We start from the raw sequence: 20,873 nt of genomic DNA, 5'->3' as shown, positions 1-20,873 counted from the left end.
ACTATTAGGATTATATTATATATATATTATTTTAAAAGACATACATAGTATATGTAGATCTAGCACATATTCATGGATATATGATATAGAGAGAATGTATATATATATTTATGGATAACATAACACAGGAAACAATGAAGGGATAAAGATAAAGGGTCACACAGGTGTGACCACATGTTAATAATACTTGAAGCTGGATGATGGGTTCACTAGAGTATATTACACTATTCTCTTTATATGTTTGAAATTTTGATAAAACATGTTAAAAAAAGTTACTTCAAGAAGTCATCCATTAGTCCATGAAAACAAAAATCAAGGTCTTCAAAGCATTGTCTAAAATATTGAATCTATTTAATCTAACCTTTGTTTTTACTTTTTGTTTTACTTTTTGTTTTTTCTATCCACCTCCACTTTTCTCCTCTACCATCTTGCTGGATTATGTTAAAGCGAACCCCAGACATAACTATTCCATCCATAAATATGTTATATGTAGATCTAAGATACGAAGACTTTTTTTAAAAAAACATAACCTCAGTATCATTATCATGCCTAAAAAATTTAACAATACTCCTTAATGTCATCTAATAACTAGTACTCATATTTCCCCATTTGTCCCACAAATGTCTCCTTAGAGTTCACTTATTTGATTCAGGATCCAAAAAGTTCATATATTGAATCTTATCATATTTGGTTTGTCTTCTAGTCAATTTTAAATTAGTAACATTTCCCCTGACTCTTCATTTGTTTGTTTGTTTGTTTTGTTGTTATATATTCAATGAAGTAAAGAGGTCATCTGTTGTGTAGAATTTTCCATATTCTGAATTGGATGACTGCATCTCTGTAGTGTCATTTAACATGTTCCTATATCCCCTATATTTCCTGTAAAATAGTTGATAAATCTAGAGGTCTGATCAGATTCAGGTTCAACTTTTGGGCAAGAATACTTCACAAATAGTGCTCTATATTTCTTACTGAATCACATCAGCAGAAACACAATACCTGACTATCTCTCTTTTTCTGACATTAAGATTGATTGACAGTTTCAGGTATTCTCAGCCTGATCCATCCATTATAAAGTTCCCCAGCAGCCTTTCACCAAATGATTTCAATTGATTATCCCTGCCTATGTATTAGGGACTGCAAAACTATAATTTTCTAAGATTCTTTCTTCACTTATTGAAGGATGTTTTTCTAGAAAGAATTTTTCCTCATCTGTTACTTAGTTTCTCAGAAATAAAGTTCACAGAGGACAGAAGGGATATATGCTTGATTCTTTCCTTTTATCTACCAACTTCCAAAATAAGTTTGTGCCTCTGTGGTTGCTGTAACACATCATCACACAAACGTGGTGGCTTGAAACAGACTAAAAATTTATTCTCTCACAGATCTGGAAGCTGTAAGTCTGAAATCAGTTTCATGGGGCCCAAATCAAGGTTTCTGAAGGGCCACACTCCCTCCAACAGCTCTAGGGTACAATCCATTCTTTGCCTCTTCCAGCTTCTGGCAGTTGCCAGTATTCTTTGGCTTGTGGCTGCAACACTTCTCACTTAATTTGCGTGTGTGTGGTTTAATCAAATCCTCCTACACAAACATTTGTGACTGCATTTTGGGCTCACCCAGATAAACCTGATACATTTCCCCATCTCTAGATCCTTAACTTAATCACATTTCCAAAGGCTCTTTTTCCAAGGGGCCATTTATAGGTTCTAGGGATTAGGACCTGATATCCTCAGAGGCCATTATTCAGCCTAGTCCTGGCAAATGAAATTCTCATGGTAACCAATGAGCTGAGGTTTTGTGGTTTTTATCTGCTTGTTTAGTATCATTACGAATGCATGGATTTTAACACATCTGTTGTACTTCCATCTACTGAATTGATTGCTCTTTTCGATGGCCAAACCGTACCATGTTTGGCCACTGGAAGCCTCTTCAAAGTAGCTTCTGGGTCCTTTTTGTCTCCGCAGCTTTGAAATGTAACTGACATATAACACTGCATAAGTTTACAGAACACGATGTGTCAATCATATATAATTATATACTGCAAAAGGATTTCCACCATAACTTTGGCTGACATTTCCATCACTTCACATAATTATTTCTTTTTCATGGCAAGACCATTTAAGATTTATTCTACTCTCTTAGCAACATTCAAGTATATATAACACAGTACAGCATTAACTATAATCACCATGTTGTACATTAGATTCTCTAGAACTTATTCATCTTATAACTAGAAGTTTGTATTCTTTGACCAACATCTCTCCATTTCCTTTACCCCACAGTCCCTAGTAACCAACCATTTTACTTTGCTCCTATGAGTTTGGCTTTTTAGATTCCACATATAATTGTCTCTGCCTGACTTAGTTCACACAGCATAATGCCCTCAAGGTCCATCCATGTTGTCACAAACGGCAGGATTTCTTTCTTTCTCATGGCTGAACAATATTCCTTTGTGTGTGTATGTGTACATATATATACATATATATGTACACATACACATATATGTATATGTACGTATATGTACACATATGTACATATATGTACGCATACACATATATATGTATACACACACACACACACACACACACACACACACACACAAACATTTTCTTTATCCATTCATCCACTGAAGGCCACTTAGGATGTTTCTATGACTTGCCTATTGTGAATAAAACTGCAATGAACATAGGAGTGCAGATATCTCTTTGACACCCTGATTTCATCTCCTTCATCTATATACCCAGAAGTGGGATTTGGAATCATATGGCAGTTCTATTTTTAATGTTTTAAGGAACATTTATACTGTTTTTCTTTTTCCGAAGTCAGACGCTTAACCGACTGAGCCACCTAGGCACCCCTATACTGTTTTTCTCATAGTGGCTATACCAATTAACCTTCCCAAGAACAGTGCACAAGGGTTCCCTTCCCTTTTCTCCACATTCTCACCAATACTTATCTCTTGTCTTTTGAATGACAGGCATTCTAACAGGTTTGAAGTGATATTTCATGGTTTTGATTTGCACTTCCTTGATGATTAGTGATGTTGAGCACCTTTTCATGTACCTGTTGACCATCTGTATGTCTTCTTTGGAAAAATGTCTATTCAGGTCTTCTGCCCATTTTCTAACCAGATTTTTTATTTTTTTACTATGGAGTTCTATGAGTTCTTTATTTATTGGATATTAATCCCTTGTTCAGCAGATGATTGCAAGCATTTTCTCTCATTCTCTAGAATGCCTTTTATTTTGGTGATTATTTCTTTTGCTGTGCATAAGTGTTTTAGTTCAATGTAGTCCCACTTATTCTCGCTTCTGTTGCTTACACTCTTGGTATCATATTTTATTTTATTTTTTTTAATTTTTTTAATTTTTATTTTTTTTAAATGTTTTATTTATTTCTAGGAGAGAGAGAGAGAGAGACCGCGTGAGCAGGGGAGGGTCAGAGAGAGAGGGAGTCACAGACTGAAACAGGCTCCAGGCTCCGAGCTGGCAGTCAGCACAGAGCCCGACGCGGGGCTCGAACCCACAAACCGCGAGATCATGACCTAAGCGAAAGTCGGATGCCCAACCGACTAAGCCACCCAGACANCAGAGCCCGACGCGGGGCTCGAACCCACAAACCGCGAGATCATGACCTAAGCGAAAGTCAGATGCCCAACCGACTAAGCCACCCAGATGCCCCACTTGGTATCATATTTTAAAAGCTGTTGCCAAGACCATTGTCAAGGAACATTTCCTCTATTTTCCCCCCCTAGGAGTGTCATGGTTTCAGGTTTTATACTTAAGTCTTTAATTCATTTCAAGTTAATTTTTGTGCACGGTGTAAGACAAGGGTCTAACTTCACTCTTCTGCAGGTGGTTATCCAGTTTTCCCATCACCATTTACTGAAAACACTAGCCTTTCCTCAATGAGCACTCTTGGCTCCCTTGCCAGATATTAGCTGACTGTATATATATGGGAAGGTGTATTTCTGTGTTCTCAATTCTGTTATATTGGCCAATGTGTCCACTTTTATCCCAGTACCATACTGTTTTACTATACCTTTTCAGTATAGTTTGAAATTAAGAAGTATAATGTCCCAAGTTTTTTTTTTTTTCTTTCCCAGCTTTGCTTTGGCTATTCCATCTTCTGTGATTCCATACAAATTTTAAGATCGTTTTCTCTATCTCTGAGAAAAATGTCATTGGAATTTTGATAGGGATTGCACTGATTCCTATAGATGGCTTTGGGTACTACAAACATTTTAACAATATTAATTCTTTCAATACATGAGCTTCTGTGTCTTTTTGAAATGACCCTAATTGTAGATGAAGTTTCCTAGCTTTCTATTATAGCAAAATGTTCTAGATTTATCTTGTACATTTTCTTCTCAGAACTGAAGTAAAGAAAGTTGGGGGTCTTTTTTAAAAAACATTTACACTTTATTAATAAATCCTACTGGAAATTATAATCATTTAAATTAGGAATAAAATTAAAATGCAAAGAATGTGATATTGTTTCCCTAAGTAGTCCCAATTGTTTTGTAACTGTTTTATTAATTAATAGACAGCCTGTAATCAACTTAAGATATTTCATTCCTAATTAGACAAAATAAAGCTAAAATTATTTACTGCTAAAAAGATATAAATTAGTTTCTCTACAATGCAATTATGCAATTTCCCCATCAATCTCCATTTAAATAACTCTCTCATCCAGAACACAGATTAATACAAATAAATGGTCTGTTTTTATGCCCATTTTAATGCAAAACACAAGGCTGAAGCTGTAAATTAATAGTTCATTCTTCTAATTTAATTTAGTTAACCCACTCTAATTAATGATCCTTCTTCAAAAGCAATTATCAGATAACTAATATTCAGAGAAGTAAAAACTTTAATTCAGATTTAAACATTTATCTTAATAATTTACACAAAAGCATTCTAATAGACTCTTGATTTGCAACCTGGTTTATTGACTAGAAAATATTTTCAGCCACCTTTCTTTATTTCTTAAGTATTGAATCTTACCAATTCATATATTAGAAGGCTAAACAGTCTATAGATGTACTCTTAAAATGTTCCACACTAAGCACCTGCAAACTTTTTCACACTTAACATTTAGTCACTTAATAAGTACTTACTAAATACCTACTTTTATCCGTTGAATCTGAAAATATGAGTAGGGTCCTACTTATTTGTCAAGGCCATTCCTAAAATTATTTTTTTAAGTTTTATTTATTTAAGTAATCCCTACACCCAATATGGGGCTTGAACTCACAACCCTGAGATCAAGAGTTTGCATGCTCTTCCAACTGAGCCAGCCAGCTGTCCCTGTTCCTACAATACCGATTTTTTCCTCCTACCTAAAGACATTCAGCTTTGCAACTCTCCTTGTTGTCATCCACATGTACTGAGGTCATTTCCTTTCATTCTTTAAATATTACAGTTTCTTACTAATACGTCTCTAATATAACTCCTATATTTTTTGGGTATTTCAAAACCCACATTAATGACCCCCTTCTGATATGGATTCTTAATTCATTAAATTCCTCACCACTAGTGATTTTGTCTCCTACCTTATCTCACTGAACGACCAACTTATTTCTTAGAACATCGGTTTCGGGGGTACATATGATCTGTGGCCCTCTGGGGCTGCAAAGGATAGTCTCTGATACCCTTTCAAAAGGTTGGCAAGGTCAAAAGTATTTTCATAATAATACTGAAATATTATTTGCCTTCTTCACCATGTTGATATTTGCATTGATGGTGCAAGTAATGGCGGGTTTAACTAGAGTTGCTTTAGCATAAATCAACATAATGTTGTGAACCTGTATCAGCTGTATTCTTCACTATGCACTTGCATTTTAAAAGAAATTAGATTTCCACCTCTGAGAAGATGGAGTAGATAACTTTTTCCTATTCCTCTTGAGTAAAACTAAGAATCTCGAATATTATATATAAAACAAACAGGGTTCTATAGGCAGAGAGAAGGCAGACCCGCTTGGGACCTCAAGAATGGAGGAATGACCAATTCACCTCAGAGAGTATATCTTTTTGCCGCACACAGCCCATATGCGGAGTTGAAGAAGCCAGCAACACAGAAAGTCTAATGAAAATAAACCAAAAAAAGCCCCATCAAAACCCTGCTCTCCCTAGTCATAGCACCAAAAAAGAGAGAGGCTAGCAAGACTGCCATAACTGCAACTTTCCCAAGTTTTCTCTATACATTACTGACTTCTTCCCTGTCCTCATTTGTTTTTCATCTCCTCGTTTATTTTTCCTCACCTCCTCATCCCATAACCAATGGGTTGTCTCACGATTCAGGCATTTGACTCGCCTCTTTTCTAACTCACTCACCCTCTTGGTGAGCTAATAGCCCCACAACTTTAAGAACTACAACCTGTAGGGGCACCTTGGTGGCTCAGTTGAGTGTCCGACTCTTAACTGGGCTCAGGTCATGTTCTCACAGTTCGTGGGTTCAAGCCCCAGACTGGGCTCTGTGCTGACACTGTAGAGCCTGGTTGGGATTCTATTTCTCTCTCTCTCTCTCTCTCTCTCTCTGCTCCTCCCCTGCTCTCTCTTTCTCTCTCAAAAAATTAAAAAAAAAAAAAACACTACTACCTCTATTCTCACAACTCCAAAATTGTATCTCCACTATGGACCACTCTTGACCCAAGACTCCGGTGTCCAAGTGCCAAATGAACACCTGTACTTGATTTAACATGCCCAAAGCCAAACTCCTCATCACTCCTTCCCTACCCAACAAGACCTCATCTGCTGTAGTTTCCTCCACTAAGATAATGACAACTCCATCCTTTCAAGTGCACAAAAACTTCTGAGTCATCCTTAACTTTGTTCTTTCTCTCCTCCTCTATATTCAATCTATCAGAAAATTCTGTCAAAATATATCCAGATCCCTTCTTACCACATCAACTGCTACCAGCCTGCTCTAAGCCAACGTGTTTTGCCTAGATTATCATAAATGCCTCAGAACCAGCTATAGTAGTTTCCTACAGCGGCCATAAGAAAGCACTACCAACAGGGTGACTTCAACAACACAAATTTATTATCTCACAGTTCCAGAAGCTAGAAGTCCAAGATCAAGGTATTGGCAGGGCCATGCTTCCTCCAAAGGTGCTAGAGGAGGAACTGTTCCAGATTTCTCTCCTGGTTTCTGGCAGTCCCTTGGCCTGTGGCAGCATACCTCCAATCTTTATGTGGCATCCTCCCTATGTGCGTGTCTTATCTCCAAATTTCCTCTTTGTATAAGGACACCAGTCATACTAAATTAGGGACCCAAACCACTTAACTTCATCTTAATTAGAACTGCCATGACCCTATTTCCAAATAAGGCCACATTCTGAGGTACTACGGTTGAGAACTTCAGCATGTGAATTTTTGGAGGAAACAATTCAACCCATAATGCTAGTCTGCATGCTTCTATGCTTGCACCCTTCATTTGATTCTCAACATTACCACTCTCCCCCTTACTTAAACTAGCCCAACCACAATGGCCTCCTTGGTGTTCTCTGAATACACAAAGCATGTTCCAGCCTTTGTACTCTTATGTTCATCTCTTTGCCTGAATACTCTTTTTTCACATATCTTCATGGCTTTCTCCTCACTTCTTTCAGGTTTTAGCTCAGTTATCATCATCTCAGTGAGATCTTCTCTATTTAGAAAAATTAATTGATTCTTCTTTACTCTATTAGCTTATTATATCCGACATACTACTATTAACTTACTTTTCATCTATCTTCCTCAACTACACTATAAACTGCAGGAGGGCAAGGGACTCTAATTTGTACCATGTTCTAGCTCCAGTATTTAAAACAGTGCCTGGCATATAGGAAATGCTGAATAATTATTTGCTGAGTAAATAAATGAATGAAATGAAAATGTGGAAGGAACTATTTTATACATTTCAGGAGATGCAAGAATCCATAAGATTTGGTCTCTTCAGTGAGTTTACAACTTAGCAGTTTTGATAAGGCATTATATTAAAACTTAATTCCAATTCCAGAGGTAATCATTTTTTTAAAAAGGATTAAAGTATTATAAAAAATCCACTAAAATAAAAATAGTACACACTTTCAGGTGTCTGCTAATCATTTTCACATTAATGTAACAACTAACAATTCAAACTTAGCCAAACAAAAATCAAGTGATTCATCTTTTCTCACAAACCTACTCCAGACATAGCTGAAGATTTTGACAGTCGCTGTCTCTTCCATTATTCCTTTCTGCATCTTCTGCCCCAAGTCTAATCCGGGCCCAAATTTCCTCTAGTTGAAACAGCTATAAGAGCCTGAAAACCATTCTTTTAGACCTGAGTCTGTCATCACCGTTCCCTCTCCATCTATTTAGCCTGCTTTCCATGTTAAACATATTTGCTGCTCTAAAATCTGCACTACCTCCTCACTGTCCAGTACATGAAATAAAGCACTTTAGTAGAGTTTTCAAGACACTCTTTTTTCTGCCTCCCCTACCTCCCTAGCTTTTTTCTCCTTTCATACATTATTACCCACTAAACCTAGACTATTTGCATTCCCTGGCTTCCACGGATCTGCATGCCTTTCCTTACATAATTCCTAACATCTAAATTCCCCTTCTTCAGTTTCATCCTATAATCCCCGAACTATCCTTTTAGGTCTATCTCTAATGCTATCGCCTCATGAAGCTGTACCATATATGCCTTCATCAGTACTCTGCGTCTCATGGTTATCACTTATCACACTCAGGCATGATCAAACGTAGTATATGTCACAACTCCTCCATTACACTGAAGTTCCCTTTGGATAAAAAAATACATCTAAAACATTTCTGTATCCCAAAAGCCCCTTACACAGTGCACCATACACAATGAGACTCAAAACAAATATACAGGAATTGACCTAATAAAGAAACCAACTTTCAAATAGATGGTATAAGGAAATTAAATTACTTACAATATATACAGTCTGATCCTTGAGACTTTCAGCTTTGGTTACTTGTTTAAATAAGAGAACAAAATCATTAAATGTTTCACAGGTTATGTGGGTAGAACATTGATCTTCTGAAGAACTAAGATGATTCAATTTGTTTAAAATTTGTTCCAAGAGCAGCCTCAAGGTAAAACATTCAACACAATTCACAAAGACATGTGGGAGCTAAAAACAAAAACAAAACAAGCAAAAAAAGTGTAAACAGAAGAGAAAACACACATATCCAGTAACAGCTCTGCTGGATGTTCTCCACTTGTCCTTCTCATCTACTCCTCCCACTCCCCGGCCATTCCCCAACCTGCTCTGTGCCCCAGGAGGCTAGCCACTATAGACGGTATCATCCAGACTCTCGTATTTTCTGGCTCCAGTTGGATTTAGCCAATGAGAAGAACCAGGAGCCCGAAGGAAGTGGTAACAGAGAGAAAATGAATATTCCCTTGCCTCACACCCACAGTTCTATCATGGCTACATTCTTCTACCAAAGGTCACAGCTCTAGTGGGGCAGCTCCTCATCTAAAGCGACAGCTCTTGCTGTGATCTGGTAACAGCTCCCTCCTGTGGTCCACTCAGATCTAGGGAAGGCAAAAGCTCTCAGTGCTTTACCATCCCTTATTGATTCCCTTAACATTTCTTCAACCTCTGTATAATAGTATCTTCATTAAACTCACTTCAATTATTTGAGTTTGCCATTTGTTTCCTATAGGGATTCAGAGCAAATCTGTACTTCCCTCTAAAGAATTCTTACCAAAAAAACCTAATATGTGTTAAAATTCTTAGTAGGAATTTCATACTAATTTTAAGATAATATTCTGATGAACAAACCTAAATAAAAAAGAATTTTAAGAGTTTAAAAACACAGTAATCCTCCTATGAGGATTAAGCTAGCTCTTCATTCAAAAATCAAAATGGAGGTAATTCCAGAAGTAACAAGGAAACAAAGACTTGCTTAAAAGTACAGTCTGTTCTCAAAATAAAATCACAAAATCAGTATTGATCATTCTGAGGAAGATAACTTTTGGCATCTGGCACAAATAATGGGACGTATAACTATTTTTAGTGATGTTCCACAAATCTCACCCAAGAAGGAAGCCTTTCTTTATCTTTCAGAGTAACAATGTAACTAAGGCTACCTTACACTTCTTATAAGGCTTCTTTTACCCTATTCCCTTGCAAACTAGAGTCCAAAATATCTCAAACAAAAATTAGTCTGAAATGCCTGGGTGGCTCAGTCAGTTGAGCGCCCAACTCTTGATTTTGGCCCAGGTCATGATCCCAGGGTTATTCTTACCTCTAAAGTTTTCAACAAAGTTTGTGTTACATAGGTCTTTCCACTGGCAGTATGTCCATAAATAAAAATTGATGGGAAGCTGAAATGATGTCTCTAGGAGAAAAAAAGACAAGTATTAGTCTGCACATTAAAAAAAAAAAAACAAAAACAGAAAATAAACAATTATCTACTCATGAGAAAGTTTTTCATGGTCAAGTAAAATATTCAATCCAAATTACTTCAACAGTTACCATACACTGGATCCATGTTCACACTCTGAACTTAACTTGAATTCAATCCTAAGCACTTTCTCTATATAGAAATTGAAATGTCTAGGGCACCTCAGTCATTTAAGTGTCAACTCTTGATTTCAGCTCAGGTCATGATCTCATAGTTGTGAGATCAAGCCCTGCATCAAGCTCCATGCTGGGCATGGAGCCTGCTTGGGAATCTCTCTCCCTCTCTGCCCCTCCCCTGCTCATACTCTCTCTCTCAGAAAAAAATAAATTAAAATTTCTGAAAAACTATATTTGGCATATTTAGTATGTGTTACATATCTACATGCTATATACACAGTATATATTTATATTTTTTATTATTGTGCAGGTTCATTATATAAGAACTCTTATGTTTTCAAATTTATAGATTTCAGAGATTTTTCAAGGATAACTTTGACCATCCTTCATTTTTATCTTAACTCTTTAAAGAATCCATTCCCACAGTCTGCAAATTCACTGTACATTGCAGAGCTTTGAACCTAAGATATATAATCACAAAGGTGGAAGGAATTTCAAGAGTCCCCTGTTCTTAAGAAAATTTACAGGGTACTTTTAAATTATGCATACTACATTTATCCTGGCCTAAATGTACACATTTCATCAAATAAAACAACAATAAAATCTAGGGAAAAAACCATATTAATATTGTTAAATGTAATTTGCAGTAAAAAGCAAAGGTCAAAACCTTTTCTGTGATCAACACCAAACCCATACCAGTCATCTCTATTGGCCAATTTTTTTTTTTTTCTGGAGGACTGTTTCTAGTTGGAGTGATCTGGGTTTATCATTTCCAAGGAAGGAATGCATAAAGCATAACCAATAAAGTATTTCAGTGATGATAGGGATAACTCGAACTGAAAGCTTTATAACCAGAATACTGAGGATGCAGTCATTGATCTCTTACTTCCCTAACTACTGTGCACCTTTAGAAGGGTGGTACTTTTCCATACTTCACAGACTCAGACTGCCATCCGGCATTCTTTGTTGGATACAAGTACTTAAGAAAGCAAATCAAGGGGCGCCTGGGTGGCTCAGTCGGCTAAGCTAAGCACTGACTTCAGCTCAGGTCATGATCTCACAGTTCGTGGGTTCGAGCCCAGCGTCGGGCTCTGGGCTGACAGCCAGCTCAGAGCCTGGAGCCTGTTCCGGATTCTGTGCTCTCTCTCTGACCCTCCCCTGTTCATGCTGTCTCTCTCTCTCTCATAAATAAATAAAAAAACATTTTAAAAAATGTTTTAAAAAGCAAACCAGAAGATGGCTGAGGGGGAGGGTAACGAATGAGTCTAAGCCTAAACTCTCATTTATGCTCCTCACAGATTAGACCCAAGTCTGATTAACTTAACTCCATGTCTAATTAATAATGCTGAAGAAAAAGGCTCACCACAGGCCACCAGAAAATAAAAGGAGATTAAGTTCTGAACTGGTGACTACTTACCTCCTAACTAACTGTTCATTCAAAGTCAACACTTGCCTCCCTCTTCTCTCTGGCATCACCTGAACTGCTGGTCAACAATTCTAGGCTGAGATCTCAAGGCTTTGGCAATTCTGGAAAAGCTGCTCAAGTCTTAAACCTGAGGGCTGCCTTGGCCCTCACGGGTCTTGCAAACCACCACGTATATCCACGCTTCATTTACACCTATTACCTCAATGAAACGTGCCAACTTACATTTGAAAAAATAACACTGCAAACACACCTGTTGTATAAAGTCTTGCTCAGCTGAGGTAAGATACTAAGCAACTTCCAGCGGCTACTTTGGGCTAAGCATCTCAAAAGCGTGCCGTGTGTAAACGAACACGTCCTGGGCCAACGTCCTGCGGTGCTTGCTGCCTGTGCCGTTATCTTTTAAAGGGGCTAATAAGTTACTTTGGGTATAGGAGTTGAATAGACCTACACTAACCCCTGTTCTCAATGCAAAAACTTGGAGTACTACCCCCCAATCCAAACACGAACCCCCCCCACCCCAAAAATTAGAACATGTCGCAAGACCACGGAAATGTCTGCCTCCTGGATTTGGAAGAGAAAAGGCAGTTTGACCACAATACCTCTCCAAACAGGGACTGCAAGGTGGACACTTGGGACTCGCGACAAAGCACCATGTTTTCCAAGTGAGGCATTCCGGCGAGTACCACAGGGCAGCGCCGGCCAGCTCCAGCTCCACCACCGGACCAACACTCTCACCTCCGCCCGCGGTCCAGGCTCCCGCCGGAAACCAGACTTGCGAGGTAGTGGGCGGGGCCGGCGTGCCCGTGCGTCGACCTGACGGCAGCGCGCACGCGAAGCGTCGCTCCGGCCCCATCTTCCAAGGTCCGAGGGGTGGAGCTGTCTTTTCCCCTGTCGTGGGGAGGATTGGCTTGTTTACCGTTGGTGTTTGCACGTCTCCAATGCAGGTTTTTGCCAACCACAGGCCAGGAGAGCTCTCNCCCTGCTTCCCAGGAGCTCTCGTTCCGTAGGCGCAGTCCCGGAAAAGAAGGCAGGCATGGACCTGAGGCCCCTCTCCTAACGGGAATGAGGAAGGCGGACTGAGATAATCAGTAGTAGACTTTTTTCCCCCATCACGGTGTCAAAATTCGGGGTCTCCAGTGCAAGAAAGAGTGAAATGGGGTTGAACATACAACTCGGAATTACTAGTCTTCATGCAAGCCTGAAACCATATCTGGACATGCCTTTCCCTCCTGAAAGGGGGAAGATCTAAGGTGTGTTGGTGAGGATGCCAGGAATAACAGTAATGCTACCTTCAGTGTAAAGCTTTAGCTTGTATTTTTTTCGAGGAGCGCCTACTAGAAACCAGATACTGGAAGATTCTGGAAATAAAAAGATACAGAAGTAAACAGAAATCTGGGGGAAGAAAACTTGGAGTCCTAAACCCCCTAGGTCGGGGCAACTGACTCAACTACTCAAGAACAGAGAGACACCTTGGAAAAGTTTAACCATTCATTTTGAACTTCAACTTTCTTTTCATAAAATAGGGATAATAATAGGGTATTGCTAGGAGTAAAAGATTATCTACTTAAGGGGTACCTGGGTGGTGCAGTTGGTTAAGCCTCGGACTCTTGGTTCAGGCTTAGGTCATCATGGGGGGGCGCTAGCATAGATTCTTCCACTTCAGATTTTCTGCCCGCCGTCCCCCTCCCGTCCCTCCCCTGCTCCCGCGCTATCTCAAAAATAAACGTGTTTTGTTTTTTTTTTAAAGGATATATACTTGGTGCCTGGTGTATAGGATTAATTGCAGACATCATGGTCAGAATCTTGTGATGGCCAAAAGAATCTTTAGTTACTTACTCTTTAGTTTTTAAATGATTTGTTTACCAAACATAAATGCTTTAGTCCTCAAGTATTGGATGACAAAATGTGCTTTCAAGTTATTGTTTTTCAATCCTATTCTGAAGTCTAATATGCATTGCGATGTACTGGCATCCCAGGACTAGTAAAATATAAATTCATTGTATAAAAAGTAATCAGGCAGGAAGAATCTAATGGTTGCGGAACTTAGCCATGGCATCAGATAAACTAGAAGAAAGCCCTAATGTAGATGGAAAACTTCATTTTTGTTTTTTGTTAGAGCAATAATCTAACTTTATGAAAATTGTCATCCTCCTCTGATTCTTGTCATTTTCCCTTTCACCAGATTTTCACCCTGTAGAAGACCGTGTAGAACCTGTACCTCTCCTTACCTCGCTGCTTTGCTCACCTCATCTGCTTCTCTTCTTTAATAGTTTATTTTTGAGAGAGAGAGGGAGGGAGAGAATGAGAGGGGGAGGGGCAGAGAGAGAGGGAGACACAGAATCCCAAGCAGGCTCCAGGCTTTGAGCTGTCAGCACAAAGCCAGACACCGGGCTCTAACTCACAAGCCTTGCGGTTCACAAGCCATGAAGTCATGACCTGAGCTGAAGTCAGATGCTTAGCCAACTGAGCCACCCACATGCCTCTATCTGCTTTTCTTAAATCTTGCGCTCCTTCGGCCATACATACTGTGCTTTCTCTGGAACATACTGGGCATGCTCCAACTTCTTGTGCCTGAACTTGCTGTTCCTCCTAGACAATTTGCTCAACCTTTATTCCTGTGGCTCACTTCCCAACTCAAGTTTCTGCTCATATCACCTTACCTAAGGGGCCTTCTTTGACCCCTGAAGTCTCTGCTTTTCTCACATCCCCTTTTTCTCTTTATTTTTATTCACAGTACTTATTAAATATATTTTTTACTTGTTTATTGTCCATCTCTCACACTAAAATGTAAGGTCACTGAGGAACTTAACATAAAAAAGTTCCTTGTGCAGAGTGGGAACTCAATAAATAATTATTAAATTAATTAATGACTTATTCCAAATGACTAGCATGAGTTCTAGCACAGAGCAGATGTTTAGCCACATTTGCTTAATGAAATTAACTATTAAAGAAAACTTCTTGCTAAAGTAAAACACACCAAAAAAGCCCCAAATGTCTTAGTTTTAGTTTCAAAAATGCTTTCTGTGCCTCAAAATACGGCATCCCATCTTTACTCAGTAGTGTGACTATCATAGTTTTCACTACTTTGAAGACTTAAAAGAAAGTGTAAATAGTTGTCCAAAAAATAAACAAGCATATAAATAAATAAAATTGGGTTAGAATCTAGGCAGCTTATTCTGAAATGAAGCTACCGTTAGGTCCTTTGGCCATTTACTGGTAAGGAAGTTTGAACGTGAAGGACCAGAATGGTCTTTAGAGGTTGAATGATATATGGGGCCTGATGGCCCAGTTGGAAGAGCATGTGACTCTTGATGTCAGGGTAAGTTTGAGCTCCGTGTTGGGTATAGAGATAATTAAAATAAAGAAATTGGGTAATATATCCCCAGTACCATATTATACTTTTGTAAAAGTCCCTCCAGGTGGATCAGGACATTGTCTAGGATATTATCTGAAAATAAATCAAATGTTGGCTTTTTCCCAAAATATATTTTAAGGACATAAAGTACTGATTAAATAATAATTACCTATATTTATATTTATATTAGGAGGAAATAGGAAGTAGATTTGAAAGCAATGTCATACTTAGGCAGATTGCTGTATTTTATGTACCTTCTCTAACATTGACTTACTATAAATCTCTCTAGTTCAAGCTAAGCATGATGTCTGCCTCTTCCGCACCTTCCATTGACTACCTGTGATAGGCAGAATAATGGCCTCCCGAAGATAGCCACGACCTAACTCCAGGACCCGTGAGTATGTTAGATTACATGGCAAAGGGGAATTAAAGTTGCAGGAGGAATGAAGGTTATCAACTGACCTTGACATGGGGCAATTAGACTGTATTATGCAGGTGGGCCCAATATAATTATAAGAGTCAATGTTAGTAGAAAAGGTAAGCAGAAGGAGAATGAGAGATGTGGCAATGTTTAAAAAAACTTGGACTGATGTTGTTGGCTCAGGTCATAATCTCAGGGTTCAGGAGTTCAAGCCCCACATTGGGTCCTCTGCTGTCCTCACAGAGATTCTCTGTCCGCCTTCCTCTCTGCCCTTCCCCTGTGTGGTCTCCCTCTCTCTCTCTCTCTCTCTCTCTCCCTCCCCGTCCCCAAAAGTAAAAAATAAAAATAAGTTACAAAAAATAAATAGAAACAGCAAAGGGAAAGAAAATGAATTCTTCCTGAAAACCTCCAGAAAGTAAGGCAGCCTTGCTGAAACCTTGATGTTAGCTCAGTGAGACCCATTTCAGACTCTCACTTCCAGAACTATCAGAAAAGTAATTTGTGTGGTAATTTGTTACAGCAGCAGTAGAAAACTAATGCACCACCTGTTACATTACATTAGAGTTCATTCTGATCTTTCTGCTGCATTAAAATTTATATACACTCTACTCATTAGTACTCATACTGGTTAGTCTTCAGAGTAATCATGTTTGGAAATAATTCAGGGATATTAAAATGGTTAGAAAGGAACCTCATAGATTTTAAGAGTGAGGATCATAACACGAGATACCCTGAAGTATTATAACTTTTTTATTGCATCAAAATTATGAAACAATTCTGTTAAAATTACATCAAACAGGGGCGCCTGGGTGGCTCAGTCGGTTAAGCGTCCGACTTCAGCTCAGGTCATGATCTCACAGTTCGTGGGTTTGAGCCCCGCATTGGGTTCTGTGCTGACAGCTCAGAGCCTGGAGCCTGTTTCAGATTCTGTGTCTCCCTCTCTCTCTGTCCCTCCCCCACTCGTGCTCTCTCTCTGTCTCAAAAATAAATAAAAAACAAAAAAAGTTTAAAAAAAAATTACATCAAACATAATATGCAATAAATGGTAGAAATTCAAGGAAAAGTTGACAAATCTATGACTATCGCAGGAGATTTCAACAGAATCTCTCTAAACTACTGTTAGATTAAGCAGACAAAAATAATAGGGACACAAGAGGTTTGAAAAAGATAATTAACAAACTTGATTTACCAGCATATATAAAACCATGCAACAAAATAAAGAATTCACCTTTCTAAGCACACACAGCACATTTACTTAAGTTGACCACCGTGTTCCAGGGCATGGCAAATCTAAACAAATTTTAAAGTGTTAGAATTATAAAGATCTCATTGCAATGTGATAAAAATAGACATTAATAACTAAAAAATAAAAAATGTCCATAAGTTTGGGAATGTAAAAACATACTTTTCACTCAAAGAAATACCAGACTTAGGGGCACCTGGGTGGCTTAGTTAGTTGAGTTACCGACTTCAGCTCAGGTCATGATCTCGCTGCTCGTGGGTTCAAGCCCTGTGTCGGACTCTGTGCTGACAGCTCAGAGCCTGGAGCCTGCCTCAGATTCTGTGTCTCCCCCTCTCTCTGACCCTTCCCTGCTCACGCTGTCTCTCTCTCTCAGAAATAAATTAAAAGCATTAAAAAAAAGTTTTTTAAAAGAAAAGAAATACCAGACTTAAAAATGTTTGCCTATTGCAAAAAAATAATTCATAGCAAAACTTGAGGAATGCGATGAAAGCAATATTGAGAGGGAAATGGAAACTTAAAAACTGGACATTAATGCTAGCAGTCAATTTTAAGTGGTAAGACTTAAGAATAAACTCAAAAGGGGCTCCTGGTGGCTCGGCTGGGTAAGCGCCCAACTCTTGATTTGAGCTCAGGTCATGATTTCATGGTTCATGGGATTATGCCCTGCATTGGGCTCTGTGCTGACAACACAGAGCCTGCTTGGTGTTCTTCCTCTCCCTCTCTCTGCTCCTCCCCTGCTCATGTGTGCTCTCTCTCTCAGTCTCTCTCTCTCTCAAAATAAATAAATAAAACTTAAAAAAAAAAATAAATAAAAAGTTTTTTTTTTAAAAAAGAAGAAACCCAAAAGTGTAGAAGGGAGGAAAAAATAAAGATAAAAATGAAAACTTATGAAATACACAGCAAATATCAGTGAGGAAGAAACAATAAAGCGATAAGTTTGGTTTTGAGAAAAAGTAACAAAATAGTTCATGAAGACAAAAATTAATAATAGTATGAGTGGAAAATTCTATGTAAATATACAGTTAAAATTACAGAGAATACTATAGAAAATACTACTGAAGGAGAATGCTATTGAAAAACTTGATGCTACCAAATTTGAAACCCTAGTCCAATAGTCTGAATGTTTGTGTACCCCCACCACACACACACACACACACACACACACACACACAATTCTTATGCTAAATCATAATGCCCAATGTGATGGTACTAGAAGATGGAGCCTTTGGGGGGTGATTAGGTCATGAGGGTGGACCTCTCCAGATAGGATGAGTGTTTTTATTAAAGACCCATAGAAATCCTAACTTCTTTCACCCTGTGAGGATATAGTTTAAAAAAAAAAATTGTCCACTATGAACCAGGAAGAGAGCTGTCACCTGATATGACCATGCTGGCACTTTGCTCTTAGATTTCCCAGCCTCCAGAACTATGAGAAATAAATCTCTGTTGTTAATATGCCCCCCAGTCAGTGGTTTCTTATTTATAGCAATTTAATTCGACCAAGACTGCTGTTTCATACTTTTGTTGTTTTTTTCAACATTTTTATTCCTCCCTCATCTCTTGGCCTTTCCTGTGGATTTGCAATTCAGAGGTGGTCTGTCTCCACATTCTAGCCTCTTCTCCAGAGACAGAATACTGCTTTTTTGTTACTTGCTGCTTGCCTGTCTGATCAGAGAGTGTGAGGAGTATTCTCTGCTGTCTTGTCCTGCTTCAGTCTTGGGCTGGCTCTGGAACTTAGGAGTGTTGTTTTTTTCTCTCTCTCAGCAAACTTGCCCTTCCTTCTGTGGCTAAACTCTGCAGTGTGTATCTGGGGGATCTTATATGGGAGGGCTTTGCTGCTCCACTCCTAACTTCTCTAATTGCCTTATTGGCTCATTCGTTCTTTAGTAGGGTGTTCTTTAACCTCCATGTTTTTGGAGGTTTTCCAGACTTCTTCCTGTGATTGATTTCAAGTTTCAAAGCATTGTGATCTGAAAGTGTGCATGGTATGATCTCAATTCTTTTATATTTATTGAGGGCTGCTTTATGTCCCAGTATGTGATCTATCTTGGAGAATGTGCCATGCGCACTTGAGACAAAAGTGAATTCCATAGCTTCAGGATGTCGAGTTCTAAATATATCTGTCAAATCTACCTGGTCCAATGTGTCATTTAAGTCCATTGTGTCTTTATTGATTTTCTGTCTAGTTGATCTGTCCATTGCTGTAAGTGGAGTATTAAAGTCCTCTGCTATTAGCTCATTCTCATCTATAAGAGTGTTTCTGTTTGTGATTAATTGTTTTATGTATTTAGGTGCTTCCATATTTGGTGTGTAGACATTTATAATTGTTAGCTCTTCCTGATGGATAGACCCTTTAATATTATATAATGTNGGAATTCCTATGACATGGATATTATTCCGTTTGATTGTGTCACTGAGCTCTCGAACTCTCCTTTTGTGTTCCTGTATCAGTTTATCTCTCTTTTTCTCGTCTTCTTCTTTTTCTATAATTGTGTCTTCTAAATCACTTATTCTCCTTTCTGCCTCTTCAGTCCATGCATTGGATGCCTCTATTTTATTTTGCATCTCATTTATAGCATTTATTAATTCATCACAACTATTTTTAAGCTCCATAGTTTTTGTAGCAATAGTTTCTCTGATGTCTTCCATGCCTTTTTCAAGCCCAGCGATTAATTTTATGACTATTGTTCTAAATTCTTGTTCAGTCATTTGCTCATATCTGTTTTGAGCAGTTCTTTAGCTGTCAGTTCTTCCTGGAATTTCTTTGGAGGAGATTTCTTTCGTTTCATCATTTTGGTTAGCTTTCTATCTCTTGTTAGTTTTAAAAGCTTGTTAAGCACTCTGCACATGTGAGTGCTGCTGTACCAAAGAAGGCTCTTTGTCCAGGGCCTGTCCATTCAGAAAGTGTTCTTTGAATGATATCTCTTGGTCTCTCTTATTGAGACCTTGGTTATTGTATTTTCCTACTTGTAGTGGTATTTGGGACTCTCCACCATGTGTACTTTGGCTTGTTTCTTGAGGTAGCCACTGTAAGGTTTTCTCAGCAGACTCTGTCTCCTTTTCCTCCCAAACTCCTGGATTCTGTAAGGGTTCCTATGGCTTCAGGCCTTCTTCGTGTGAGATATGGGGGTGAGTGAAATGTACGGAGCTCCCTACTTCTCCACCATCTTTCCCTCTTAGTTTATCCAGCTTTCCTGGAGTAATACTCCTTTCAGATTTTTACCATCTAGATTATAGAGGAATTCAACTAGTTGTTTTTTAAATCCAAGCTCCTTTTTACTTTTTCTGCCTTTGGTGAAACTTTCATCTGAAAGCATTTTCATCATTGACTCAGTCTGTATTTTCTAGGAAACCAAACCTAAGACACCTATTTTAAGTCCAAGCTCCAGTGCTGGGAATCTCACCCAATTTTCTCAACAAAAACTTTCTAATCTCACAAGTCTCATAGTATTCATTACTTTATACTTGTATAGCCTCTGAAACTCTCAACTTGGATTATGGATGTTTGTGCTTATGGTTTTGGGGGGAACCAAATGGATTAAAATACCTGATTCATTTATTTATTCTTTCATTCACTGTGCTCGCTTCAGCAGCACATACATTCCTTCATTCATTAATCTAGCATTTGAGTGGAGTGACATGCTGGAGTGCCAGAGATGCAGTGTGACCAAGAGAGACATTGTACCCCATGCAAAATTTACAATCTAGTGGGAAAGACAGTGATGCTGTAATTAGAAGCTTACATCCTACAAATGCCAAGTCTCAGTAAATAATATAATCCTTATAGAATGAATAAATGAGTGGTTGAATAAATGTGTGAATAATAGTCTCCTGCACAACTTTCCCCTCTCTTCTTAAAAACAAAAACAAAAACAAAAAAACTTTGTTTTTCAAGTAGGCTTC

At 38.4% G+C, this 20,873-nt stretch overlaps 1 protein-coding gene across 1 annotated transcript in view; it reads right to left on the bottom strand.

The window, feature by feature from the left end:
• Positions 1-12,699, bottom strand: part of ORC5 (origin recognition complex subunit 5) — an 85,650-nt gene extending 72,951 nt beyond the window's left edge. Inside the window, exons 1-3 of the mRNA XM_077746928.1 lie at positions 12,551-12,699; positions 10,251-10,343; positions 8,927-9,127 (exon numbers count right to left, since the gene is read on the bottom strand). Coding sequence (XP_077603054.1) covers positions 8,927-9,127; positions 10,251-10,343; positions 12,551-12,622 — 366 coding nt within the window. The 5' untranslated portion in view covers positions 12,623-12,699. The remainder of the gene's footprint in view (positions 1-8,926; positions 9,128-10,250; positions 10,344-12,550) is intronic.
• Between the last annotated feature and the right edge of the window lie 8,174 nt (positions 12,700-20,873).

The sequence above is a fragment of the Crocuta crocuta genome, unplaced genomic scaffold, assembly GCF_008692635.1.
Source record: "Crocuta crocuta isolate KB4526 unplaced genomic scaffold, BGI_CrCroc_1.0 scaffold396, whole genome shotgun sequence".
NCBI lineage: Eukaryota > Metazoa > Chordata > Mammalia > Carnivora > Hyaenidae > Crocuta > Crocuta crocuta.
Note: the sequence above shows the minus strand (reverse complement) of the source record. Positions and strands in the feature narration are given on the sequence as shown.